The 13445-nt window shown below is 49.6% G+C and overlaps 2 protein-coding genes across 3 annotated transcripts in view; both read right to left on the reverse strand.

Moving 5' to 3' along the window:
* LOC308356903 (uncharacterized protein) overlaps nt 1-13445 on the reverse strand; it is a gene marked incomplete at both ends in the record, with an annotated part of 118596 nt that overhangs the window by 52873 nt on the left and 52278 nt on the right. The gene's annotated exons all lie outside the window — the stretch shown is intronic.
* On the reverse strand, nt 6152-7170 carry LOC308356927 (uncharacterized protein; the record flags this gene model as incomplete). Its single annotated transcript, XM_080826321.1, has 1 exon — nt 6152-7170. One exon carries the CDS (start codon nt 7168-7170, stop codon nt 6520-6522), a length of 651 nt encoding a protein of 216 aa, XP_080682447.1. The 3' UTR covers nt 6152-6519.

The raw sequence follows: 13445 nt of genomic DNA on the forward strand, positions 1-13445 counted from the left end.
TGTTGTTTACCCATTATTTAAGTAATTATCAGATGCACAGTAGTGTTTGTCTATGTAATGGTTTAAGCTCGTGGGACACAAATTTTCCTTTCTAGATGGGATCAATTCTGTCAGGTCTGCTTTTCCTCCTGACTCACACCACTGGCATCTTCTGGACCACTGTCTTCTCCCCTTCCTCTGCAGAGGGCTGTTACCTGATAGGTGGCATTTGCAATTACATTCTTCCCCTCCCCTCGTGTATCCCCTAGCGGGATGGGATCAGGGCCAACCTATCTCTGGCCGTGCATTTCTTCCAATGGTCAGTGGGGAGGGAACTCCATGTGCATAGGGTGGCATGTGGGAAGGGGCATGAGACAAGAGGAAAAGGCCCTGTAGTATGGGTCACTGTTGAGCAATGAGGAAGGGGACAGCTGTCTATGTGTGTGTGACGTTGTTGACCCCTGCCACGGGAATGGGTTTTCTGGGGGGTGTTTCTGTCTCTGGGTCACGTTGTCTACCCTAAAACCGTGGCAGGCCACTATCTGAATGGGTCCCGCCACTGCCCTGATTCGTAGTTCCGGAAGGGTTAAGTTTGCGGTCACATATCTTTGTGTTGCCTTTCTCTGGATGGTCTTTAGATTCTGAAAGACTTAGCCTCACCTTCATTCTTATGTCGTTCATATTTAAAAATACTCTTCAATGGAACAGAAAGGAAATGTAGCAAAATCCGAATGTGCCTCTCCTCAGAATTTATCCCCAGACCTGGGAAAGGTACAGCACATTTTTTTTTTTTTTTTTTGTGGGGAGGTGGCGTGTCCACTGGAAATCGGAATGGATGTTAGTCAAGGTAACTTTGTTCAGTTACTGTTTCTCCTGCTCTACTTAGCGATAGTCCAACGTCGGGATGCGGCAGTCATCCGAAGGGCCTGTTAAATATGTCGGGACACATCCTCCAGGTTCTGATGACATGGGGAGCCTGAGGTTTGGCATTTCTGACAAGTACCCAGGTGATGTTGATGTTGAAGTCCCAGGGACCATCCTTAGAGACGTACCCCTTTATTCTGTTCGTTCATGCTTTGAGCAGGTGCCTCTGTCAGGTTCCTCACCACTGCTTTTCGATTAGAGGAAGCACCCCCCACCTCACACACACACACAACTGCAATATGCCATGCAAAGAACCAGAAGAGCTCATAGTAGTGTCATTTAACTAAGTTTAAGGCAAAGTGGCCAAGATGACAATTTGTTAAGAACAGAGATTTAGTCATAAAGAAGTCATGTCGTCACTCTTTCTTGTTTGCCTTTTATGATTGATTTTCTGTTTTTGGTGGACTTTACACACAGTGAAGTTAAAAAAATCCTGTGTGTAGTCGTCCATAGTGGTGAATTTTGATACACAGAAGCCTATCCGAGTAATCCCCGCATCTATCGGGATAGAACATTTCCATTATACTGGACGGGCCCCACCTGCCCTTTAATAACGTCCTCCCAGTCACAGAGGTGATTGCTGTTTCAGTAGGTTTTCTTTTACCATGGATCTCTTTTGATCTGGAACATCAAACAGACACTACACGTAGGTCTAGTGTGCGTGCGTGTGTGTGTGGGTGTGTGTGTGTGTACATACTATTCATATAGTCTGTAGAATTTCTCTTTGGTTGGGCACCATTGACTTGGCTTCTGCCTGTAAGAATCACTAATGTTGATGCACATATATCACTAGTTCAGTCGGCGCCGTCCTAGTGACGTACCAAGACTCCTTTGAAGTCATAGCTTTAAATTTCATAGTAGGGAGACCATCCGTCCCTAAAGGTAAGCTTTCATTTAAAATCTTAAATAGAGTATGGATTTCAGTTCACCCTAATTTTTTAAACAAATCTTTCATCTGATGGAAAATGCATAGAACTGAAAAACATGTGGCCTATACGAGCATAAGATACAAAACAGTTATGGAGCAAATACTTGTATAGCCAAAGCTTGAGTCCCGAAATAGAACTCTGTTGCCACCAAGAAGGCTCTTGACATGTCCTTTGTTGACCAGAGTCGTTTTTCCCATGCTACAGATGATTACCGTGCTGATTTTTCAAGTAACATTTTCATTTATTTTCCTTATGGTCTTATTAGGTGGGTATGCACACCTAAACAACATAGTTTGATTTTTATATGTTTCTGATTTTTCAAAAGAGAATTCTGATTTGATTCTTTCACTCAGTATTATGGAAGAGTTCTGGTCGGCAGACTCCAAGATGGCCTTCAAGATGCTATCCACCACTTGGTGTTCACGGTCTCCTGTATTTCCCTCCTGTCAAGTAACGTGCTTCTAAACCATGGCAGATGGCACCATCAAGGGGCTGAGTTTCCAAGGGCTGTGGCTTTCATCTCAAAGCCAACCCCTTCTCTCTCTCTCTCTCTCTCTCTCTCTCTCTCTCTCTGTCTCTGGCTTTGATGAAGCCTGGTACAATGTGGGAGAGATCCTTGCAGCAGAGAACTGAGCACAGTCCCCATTCACCATCCAGCAAGGAAGCAAGGTCCCTACTCTAGCGGGCCTCAAGGAACTGAATCCCGCCAGGGAGCATGTAAGTGAAGTGAGAAGTGGCTTCTTCCCCAGTGGAGCCCTCACCTGAGACCCCAGTGCCAGGCAGCACCTTGCGTGCAGCCCTGGGAAACCCGGTGAAATGGAGGGTCTAGGTGGGCCGTACCTACCGAGATATCGGATCCACAGAAACTGAGATCGTAAATGAGTGTCACTTGAAACTGCTAAATTTTGCGGTAGTACTGTGTAAGAACGGATAAGCAGAACAAATTCATCTAGGACGACTGCTCACACAGGTGAGAAAGGAGGAATTAAAAAGTGCAGAGAAGGGGCACCTGGAAGGCTCAGTGTGTTAAGCCTCTGTCTTTGGCTCAGGTCACGATCTCGGGGTCCTGGGATCAAGCCCCGCATCGGGCTCTCTGCTCAGCAGGAAGCCTGCTTCCCTCTCTCTCTGCCTGGTTCTCTGCCTACTTGTGATCTCTCTCTGTCTCTCTCTGTCTCTGTCTCTGTCTCTGTCTGTCTCTCTCAGTCTGTCTAATAAATAAATAAATAAAAAATCTTAAAAGGGAAAAGAAAAAAAAAAAGGAACCATGCGGAGAATGAGAAGTGCTAAAACTGATGTGGTCCTAAAGCCAGAAAGTCCAAACGGCCTCGATTCCCTAGGAGAGATCTGGGGGCACTCTTGTTTACTAAGCTATCCAGGAGTCATCAAGTATCGGTGTCAGCAGGTCACTGAGGTAGTACTGCCCATTCTCTGAAGTCAGAGGTTGTGTTGGGATTGCTGGGACCAGGAATATGCTCCCTAGGAATAATGGGAGGATAATATCCCTGAATGGCCGAGTCCAGATGGCAGCATTTAACTCTAGGAAGTAATGTGTGTATTATTATGTGATGGCCAACCAGATTGGAATGCCAAGGGTCAGAATGATGTGAAACCCTCAGAGACCTAACGATATGGATCATAGAGCATGGTGTCCCTCATAAGGGGATATGGGCAGCCGGGGGCTGGGGAGGTGGACGTGGCTCCTGGGGAGCTCAGTCGGTTCAGCTTCTGCCTTTGGCTCAGGTCATGGTCCTGAAGGGTTGGGATGGAGTCCCGCATCGGGCTCCCTGCTCAGATGAGAGTCTGCTTCTCCATCAGCCCCTCACCCTGACTGAGCTTGGTCTCTCTCCATCTCTGTCTCTGTCTCTCTTTCTCCCCCTGAAACAGTCCAACAAGGATATAGGTAGCCAAATACAGTGCACCTTGGGGTGTGTGTGTGTGTGTGTGTGTGTGTGTGTCCTTAAAAGAGCTTAAGAATACAGGAACAAAGGCCGAGGTTCTTGATCCCAATGGAAGGTCATGATCCCTGACATAGTTTGAGGACCCCAGGCTGTTCTCAGACCCATTAACTCATCAATGGAGAGACCAGTCTTTTTGGATGAAGGACCACAGGAAGTGTGTATCATAGAATTTCCTTAGTCCTTGCCCAGCAATCTATAGCCATTGACCCATGGGAATCTGGAATACTCATATGTTGGCAGGCTTTCGGACATGGGACCTGCGTTGAACTGGACTGCAGGATATCCAAAACCTTTCATGGCCCCTGTATGAATAAACGGATCTAGAGGTTAGAGTGCAAGGAGAAGTTTGCGCATCATCTTCATCCCGGTGATCCATTTGGGGGAATTTGTGCCTCCTTCTCCTCTAAGTGTAGGCTGTGTGCATCTAGGGGTCGTGTCTCCAAGAGAGGAAAGCTAGCTTGAGGGGAACATGGTCAAATGTGATTGGTATGAAAACTCTGGGTGGCACCTTATCCCTTTGGGTTTCTAGTGTCAGGAAATCATCAAGCACAGAAGGGAGCTCTGGGAGCCATTAGGAAGATGTTTAGCATTGAGCGGATCCACAGGGGCATTCTTGGTATTGCTATTCCCAGAACCAACTGCCGATGAGCAAGTAGTGTAGCCTGAAGAGGACATAGGAATCATGGGCTCGGCACTCTCAGGGATGGGGTTTGAGGTCAGTGTCCCAGGCAAGTCAGCTAAAGGAGCAGAGGAGCCACCCTCTAACTCCCTGTCTTGTAAGTTTTTGTAGAAGTGGTGGCAGACCCCATGGAGCGAGGTTAATGAGAGCAAACCATAGACATGAGCAGAGGCAGGGGTAGATATGGATATTCATTCGGGTGTCTTTTGCCTTAAATGCCCTGATCCGCACGCTAGTGCAGAGTATGGTGCTACTCGTGGCTCCCGCTGTTCACCCACACTGTTCTTCAGGGAATTGTGTCGACCTAGGGGTGGACCACAGCTGGGCATCTGGACCCTCCCTTCTTTCTACGCACCAGGGGTTGTCCACGGCTAGTGATAGGTGATGTAGGAGTACATAGGCTCAGCCCACTTGCCTCTAAGAGGAGCAGTCCCCTACCCCAGTCCACACCCCTCATCTGTGGGGTCGGCAAGTGGGCGTGGAATTGGACGGAAACCACATTTTGCATTCGTTCCTTTTAGACCCCTAATTTGTCTCCCTCCATTTCTTTTCTTTTCTTTTTTTAAAAATGATTTTATTTACTTTTTTGAGAGAGAAACAGTGAGAGAGAGCATGAGAGGCGAGAAGTTCAGAGGGAGAGGCAGACTTCCCATGGAGCTGGGAGCCCGATGCGGGACTCGATCCTGGGACTCCGGGACCATGACCTGAGTCGAAGACAGTTGCTTAACCAACTGAGCCACCCAGGCGCCCTCTCCCTCTGTTTCTCACGGATTTCTCCCGAGAGGTCTTCCTTGCACATCGTGTTTTAGTCTCTGGTTTTTTTGAGTGCGGTGTAAGCATCGCAGATGGGGACCGTTCCCCTGAAACAGGCCTCCTCTAGGGAGACAGCTCCTAACATGGTGGTCTGAGTTCCTCATGGGAGCGTGTCCTGTCCCTCAGGGGCGGAGAATGATACTTTAGGAACTGGAGACCCATAGTCTAAGACCAAGTGTGCAAATACTGTAGGAAGAAACAGCATATAGTGAAAAGATCAAGTGCTTCCGTGGAGAATAATGTTCAGGGGTGGCCTGCCACCACGGTTACCGTGCCTGTTGTATGGAAATGTTTCGAAGGCCCTGATCCTGAGCTCCGGAAGGCTGGCGTTAGGGTGATGTCAGGAGCAGGCTCCAAAAACAGAGGTCTGAGAGCAAGTAGTTTGTTTGGGAGGTGATCTCAAGAAGCGCCGTAGGGAACGTGAGAAGTGATCCAGGGAAGGGATGGAAGCCAATCCAGAATGATTTCCAGAGCAGGTAAGCCCTGTAGGTGGCTGAGGTGCAGTCCTGGCTGAGGACCCCTGGTCTCACACCCCCCACTCGAGGGGAAAGGGGCTAGAGCACTTCATCCACCAAGTGCTGCCCACTGGTTGAGGACTTCTCCTAGAGACTTCCTCTCCCTAGCTGTGGCCTGCCAAGAATTTCCTCCCTCATCTAGACAAAGGGCTCAGCAGAGAGCAGCGGGTGCTTGCTATAAACCACCAGTGTCGATGTCAGCGTGGAGAGTGCTGAGGGGATAGAGGTGGAAATCCTAAAGTCCTCTGCAGTGGACTCCCCTTTCTGCAGGGAGCACCAGAAATACAACCGACCCGCTAAGGGTAACAGTTCACGAGGGAAAAATAATGAGACACAAGGCCCTTCGATCTGTATGCCTGGAGACGTTCAGGTTTATTTGAGGTATAGGAGCATCTCTATATGAGGAAACCTGGCAGGAAAGAAGAGTGTGAGTGGGATGACACGCTGGCTGAGAGGTTTCAGAGAAAATGCAAGCTCCGTATTCCCTTGGGAGGGAGCTAGTAAGGAGGAGGCGGGGAGGAGGGTGTTGTTGGTGGGGGAGTGCATTTGGAGGCCACGTCTGTTGACAGGGCGGCCGGAACTGAGGCTTGACAGTTGTCCTGTCACGATTCCGCGCACAGTGGGACTACCTGAGGAAGATTGGTTGATGAAAGTCAGCGGGGTGCCGGCCAGGATCCTCAGCAGCAGAAGCCACTAGAGCAGGTTGGGGAGCAGCAGGTGGTCTAGCAACAGCTGGGGCGGCAGCAGCTGGACACACAGCAGCTGGGGCGGCAGCAGGTGGTCCTGCAGCAGGTGGTCTGGCAGCAGGTGGGGCGGCAGCAGCTGGACACACAGCAGCTGGGTCTGCAGCAGCTGGAGCCGCAGCAGGAGGGGCGGCAGCAGCTGGACACACAGCAGCTGGGGCGGCAGCAGGTGGTCCTGCAGCAGGTAGTCTGGCAGCAGGTGGGGCGGCAGCAGCTAGAGGTGCAGCAGCTGGGCCTGCAGCAGCTGGAGCCACAGCAGCTGGAACCACAGCAGGAGGGGCGGCAGCAGCTAGAGATGCAGCAGCTGGGCCTGCAGCAGCTGGAGCCACAGCAGCTGGAGCCACAGCAGGAGGGGCGGCAGCAGCTGGACACACAGCAGCTGGGGCGGCAGCAGGTGGTCCTGCAGCAGGTGGTCTGACAGCAGGTGGGGCGGCAGCAGCTGGAGCCGCAGCAGCTGGGCCTGCAGCAGCTGGAGCCGCAGCAGGAGGGGCGGCAGCAGCTGGACACACAGCAGCTGGGGCGGCAGCAGGTGGTCCTGCAGCAGGTGGTCTGGCAGCAGCTGGGGCGGCAGCAGGACTCCTCGCCACAGCCCTGGTCAGAGCAGACGGAGCCACAACAGGAGTTGACCATGGTGTCAGAGGCTGGAGGTTCTGGGTGGGTTTCCAGGAAAGCGAAGGTCTTGAGTGTGGAAGTGTCTGTCCTCGTGCCATGGCCTCTATATACTGCCCAAACCGGGTGATTTGTCAACCCGTCTTCCTTGTTGTTGTTTACCCATTATTTAAGTAATTATCAGATGCACAGTAGTGTTTGTCTATGTAATGGTTTAAGCTCGTGGGACACAAATTTTCCTTTCTAGATGGGATCAATTCTGTCAGGTCTGCTTTTCCTCCTGACTCACACCACTGGCATCTTCTGGACCACTGTCTTCTCCCCTTCCTCTGCAGAGGGCTGTTACCTGATAGGTGGCATTTGCAATTACATTCTTCCCCTCCCCTCGTGTATCCCCTAGCGGGATGGGATCAGGGCCAACCTATCTCTGGCCGTGCATTTCTTCCAATGGTCAGTGGGGAGGGAACTCCATGTGCATAGGGTGGCATGTGGGAAGGGGCATGAGACAAGAGGAAAAGGCCCTGTAGTATGGGTCACTGTTGAGCAATGAGGAAGGGGACAGCTGTCTATGTGTGTGTGACGTTGTTGACCCCTGCCACGGGAATGGGTTTTCTGGGGGGTGTTTCTGTCTCTGGGTCACGTTGTCTACCCTAAAACCGTGGCAGGCCACTATCTGAATGGGTCCCGCCACTGCCCTGATTCGTAGTTCCGGAAGGGTTAAGTTTGCGGTCACATATCTTTGTGTTGCCTTTCTCTGGATGGTCTTTAGATTCTGAAAGACTTAGCCTCACCTTCATTCTTATGTCGTTCATATTTAAAAATACTCTTCAATGGAACAGAAAGGAAATGTAGCAAAATCCGAATGTGCCTCTCCTCAGAATTTATCCCCAGACCTGGGAAAGGTACAGCACATTTTTTTTTTTTTTTTTTGTGGGGAGGTGGCGTGTCCACTGGAAATCGGAATGGATGTTAGTCAAGGTAACTTTGTTCAGTTACTGTTTCTCCTGCTCTACTTAGCGATAGTCCAACGTCGGGATGCGGCAGTCATCCGAAGGGCCTGTTAAATATGTCGGGACACATCCTCCAGGTTCTGATGACATGGGGAGCCTGAGGTTTGGCATTTCTGACAAGTACCCAGGTGATGTTGATGTTGAAGTCCCAGGGACCATCCTTAGAGACGTACCCCTTTATTCTGTTCGTTCATGCTTTGAGCAGGTGCCTCTGTCAGGTTCCTCACCACTGCTTTTCGATTAGAGGAAGCACCCCCCACCTCACACACACACACAACTGCAATATGCCATGCAAAGAACCAGAAGAGCTCATAGTAGTGTCATTTAACTAAGTTTAAGGCAAAGTGGCCAAGATGACAATTTGTTAAGAACAGAGATTTAGTCATAAAGAAGTCATGTCGTCACTCTTTCTTGTTTGCCTTTTATGATTGATTTTCTGTTTTTGGTGGACTTTACACACAGTGAAGTTAAAAAAATCCTGTGTGTAGTCGTCCATAGTGGTGAATTTTGATACACAGAAGCCTATCCGAGTAATCCCCGCATCTATCGGGATAGAACATTTCCATTATACTGGACGGGCCCCACCTGCCCTTTAATAACGTCCTCCCAGTCACAGAGGTGATTGCTGTTTCAGTAGGTTTTCTTTTACCATGGATCTCTTTTGATCTGGAACATCAAACAGACACTACACGTAGGTCTAGTGTGCGTGCGTGTGTGTGTGGGTGTGTGTGTGTGTACATACTATTCATATAGTCTGTAGAATTTCTCTTTGGTTGGGCACCATTGACTTGGCTTCTGCCTGTAAGAATCACTAATGTTGATGCACATATATCACTAGTTCAGTCGGCGCCGTCCTAGTGACGTACCAAGACTCCTTTGAAGTCATAGCTTTAAATTTCATAGTAGGGAGACCATCCGTCCCTAAAGGTAAGCTTTCATTTAAAATCTTAAATAGAGTATGGATTTCAGTTCACCCTAATTTTTTAAACAAATCTTTCATCTGATGGAAAATGCATAGAACTGAAAAACATGTGGCCTATACGAGCATAAGATACAAAACAGTTATGGAGCAAATACTTGTATAGCCAAAGCTTGAGTCCCGAAATAGAACTCTGTTGCCACCAAGAAGGCTCTTGACATGTCCTTTGTTGACCAGAGTCGTTTTTCCCATGCTACAGATGATTACCGTGCTGATTTTTCAAGTAACATTTTCATTTATTTTCCTTATGGTCTTATTAGGTGGGTATGCACACCTAAACAACATAGTTTGATTTTTATATGTTTCTGATTTTTCAAAAGAGAATTCTGATTTGATTCTTTCACTCAGTATTATGGAAGAGTTCTGGTCGGCAGACTCCAAGATGGCCTTCAAGATGCTATCCACCACTTGGTGTTCACGGTCTCCTGTATTTCCCTCCTGTCAAGTAACGTGCTTCTAAACCATGGCAGATGGCACCATCAAGGGGCTGAGTTTCCAAGGGCTGTGGCTTTCATCTCAAAGCCAACCCCTTCTCTCTCTCTCTCTCTCTCTCTCTCTCTCTCTCTCTGTCTCTGGCTTTGATGAAGCCTGGTACAATGTGGGAGAGATCCTTGCAGCAGAGAACTGAGCACAGTCCCCATTCACCATCCAGCAAGGAAGCAAGGTCCCTACTCTAGCGGGCCTCAAGGAACTGAATCCCGCCAGGGAGCATGTAAGTGAAGTGAGAAGTGGCTTCTTCCCCAGTGGAGCCCTCACCTGAGACCCCAGTGCCAGGCAGCACCTTGCGTGCAGCCCTGGGAAACCCGGTGAAATGGAGGGTCTAGGTGGGCCGTACCTACCGAGATATCGGATCCACAGAAACTGAGATCGTAAATGAGTGTCACTTGAAACTGCTAAATTTTGCGGTAGTACTGTGTAAGAACGGATAAGCAGAACAAATTCATCTAGGACGACTGCTCACACAGGTGAGAAAGGAGGAATTAAAAAGTGCAGAGAAGGGGCACCTGGAAGGCTCAGTGTGTTAAGCCTCTGTCTTTGGCTCAGGTCACGATCTCGGGGTCCTGGGATCAAGCCCCGCATCGGGCTCTCTGCTCAGCAGGAAGCCTGCTTCCCTCTCTCTCTGCCTGGTTCTCTGCCTACTTGTGATCTCTCTCTGTCTCTCTCTGTCTCTGTCTCTGTCTCTGTCTGTCTCTCTCAGTCTGTCTAATAAATAAATAAATAAAAAATCTTAAAAGGGAAAAGAAAAAAAAAAAGGAACCATGCGGAGAATGAGAAGTGCTAAAACTGATGTGGTCCTAAAGCCAGAAAGTCCAAACGGCCTCGATTCCCTAGGAGAGATCTGGGGGCACTCTTGTTTACTAAGCTATCCAGGAGTCATCAAGTATCGGTGTCAGCAGGTCACTGAGGTAGTACTGCCCATTCTCTGAAGTCAGAGGTTGTGTTGGGATTGCTGGGACCAGGAATATGCTCCCTAGGAATAATGGGAGGATAATATCCCTGAATGGCCGAGTCCAGATGGCAGCATTTAACTCTAGGAAGTAATGTGTGTATTATTATGTGATGGCCAACCAGATTGGAATGCCAAGGGTCAGAATGATGTGAAACCCTCAGAGACCTAACGATATGGATCATAGAGCATGGTGTCCCTCATAAGGGGATATGGGCAGCCGGGGGCTGGGGAGGTGGACGTGGCTCCTGGGGAGCTCAGTCGGTTCAGCTTCTGCCTTTGGCTCAGGTCATGGTCCTGAAGGGTTGGGATGGAGTCCCGCATCGGGCTCCCTGCTCAGATGAGAGTCTGCTTCTCCATCAGCCCCTCACCCTGACTGAGCTTGGTCTCTCTCCATCTCTGTCTCTGTCTCTCTTTCTCCCCCTGAAACAGTCCAACAAGGATATAGGTAGCCAAATACAGTGCACCTTGGGGTGTGTGTGTGTGTGTGTGTGTGTGTGTGTCCTTAAAAGAGCTTAAGAATACAGGAACAAAGGCCGAGGTTCTTGATCCCAATGGAAGGTCATGATCCCTGACATAGTTTGAGGACCCCAGGCTGTTCTCAGACCCATTAACTCATCAATGGAGAGACCAGTCTTTTTGGATGAAGGACCACAGGAAGTGTGTATCATAGAATTTCCTTAGTCCTTGCCCAGCAATCTATAGCCATTGACCCATGGGAATCTGGAATACTCATATGTTGGCAGGCTTTCGGACATGGGACCTGCGTTGAACTGGACTGCAGGATATCCAAAACCTTTCATGGCCCCTGTATGAATAAACGGATCTAGAGGTTAGAGTGCAAGGAGAAGTTTGCGCATCATCTTCATCCCGGTGATCCATTTGGGGGAATTTGTGCCTCCTTCTCCTCTAAGTGTAGGCTGTGTGCATCTAGGGGTCGTGTCTCCAAGAGAGGAAAGCTAGCTTGAGGGGAACATGGTCAAATGTGATTGGTATGAAAACTCTGGGTGGCACCTTATCCCTTTGGGTTTCTAGTGTCAGGAAATCATCAAGCACAGAAGGGAGCTCTGGGAGCCATTAGGAAGATGTTTAGCATTGAGCGGATCCACAGGGGCATTCTTGGTATTGCTATTCCCAGAACCAACTGCCGATGAGCAAGTAGTGTAGCCTGAAGAGGACATAGGAATCATGGGCTCGGCACTCTCAGGGATGGGGTTTGAGGTCAGTGTCCCAGGCAAGTCAGCTAAAGGAGCAGAGGAGCCACCCTCTAACTCCCTGTCTTGTAAGTTTTTGTAGAAGTGGTGGCAGACCCCATGGAGCGAGGTTAATGAGAGCAAACCATAGACATGAGCAGAGGCAGGGGTAGATATGGATATTCATTCGGGTGTCTTTTGCCTTAAATGCCCTGATCCGCACGCTAGTGCAGAGTATGGTGCTACTCGTGGCTCCCGCTGTTCACCCACACTGTTCTTCAGGGAATTGTGTCGACCTAGGGGTGGACCACAGCTGGGCATCTGGACCCTCCCTTCTTTCTACGCACCAGGGGTTGTCCACGGCTAGTGATAGGTGATGTAGGAGTACATAGGCTCAGCCCACTTGCCTCTAAGAGGAGCAGTCCCCTACCCCAGTCCACACCCCTCATCTGTGGGGTCGGCAAGTGGGCGTGGAATTGGACGGAAACCACATTTTGCATTCGTTCCTTTTAGACCCCTAATTTGTCTCCCTCCATTTCTTTTCTTTTCTTTTTTTAAAAATGATTTTATTTACTTTTTTGAGAGAGAAACAGTGAGAGAGAGCATGAGAGGCGAGAAGTTCAGAGGGAGAGGCAGACTTCCCATGGAGCTGGGAGCCCGATGCGGGACTCGATCCTGGGACTCCGGGACCATGACCTGAGTCGAAGACAGTTGCTTAACCAACTGAGCCACCCAGGCGCCCTCTCCCTCTGTTTCTCACGGATTTCTCCCGAGAGGTCTTCCTTGCACATCGTGTTTTAGTCTCTGGTTTTTTTGAGTGCGGTGTAAGCATCGCAGATGGGGACCGTTCCCCTGAAACAGGCCTCCTCTAGGGAGACAGCTCCTAACATGGTGGTCTGAGTTCCTCATGGGAGCGTGTCCTGTCCCTCAGGGGCGGAGAATGATACTTTAGGAACTGGAGACCCATAGTCTAAGACCAAGTGTGCAAATACTGTAGGAAGAAACAGCATATAGTGAAAAGATCAAGTGCTTCCGTGGAGAATAATGTTCAGGGGTGGCCTGCCACCACGGTTACCGTGCCTGTTGTATGGAAATGTTTCGAAGGCCCTGATCCTGAGCTCCGGAAGGCTGGCGTTAGGGTGATGTCAGGAGCAGGCTCCAAAAACAGAGGTCTGAGAGCAAGTAGTTTGTTTGGGAGGTGATCTCAAGAAGCGCCGTAGGGAACGTGAGAAGTGATCCAGGGAAGGGATGGAAGCCAATCCAGAATGATTTCCAGAGCAGGTAAGCCCTGTAGGTGGCTGAGGTGCAGTCCTGGCTGAGGACCCCTGGTCTCACACCCCCCACTCGAGGGGAAAGGGGCTAGAGCACTTCATCCACCAAGTGCTGCCCACTGGTTGAGGACTTCTCCTAGAGACTTCCTCTCCCTAGCTGTGGCCTGCCAAGAATTTCCTCCCTCATCTAGACAAAGGGCTCAGCAGAGAGCAGCGGGTGCTTGCTATAAACCACCAGTGTCGATGTCAGCGTGGAGAGTGCTGAGGGGATAGAGGTGGAAATCCTAAAGTCCTCTGCAGTGGACTCCCCTTTCTGCAGGGAGCACCAGAAATACAACCGACCCGCTAAGGGTAACAGTTCACGAGGGAAAAATAATGAGACACAAGGCCCTTCGA

Source organism: Martes martes (genome assembly GCF_963455335.1).
Source record: "Martes martes genome assembly, chromosome: 16".
Taxonomy (NCBI): domain Eukaryota; kingdom Metazoa; phylum Chordata; class Mammalia; order Carnivora; family Mustelidae; genus Martes; species Martes martes.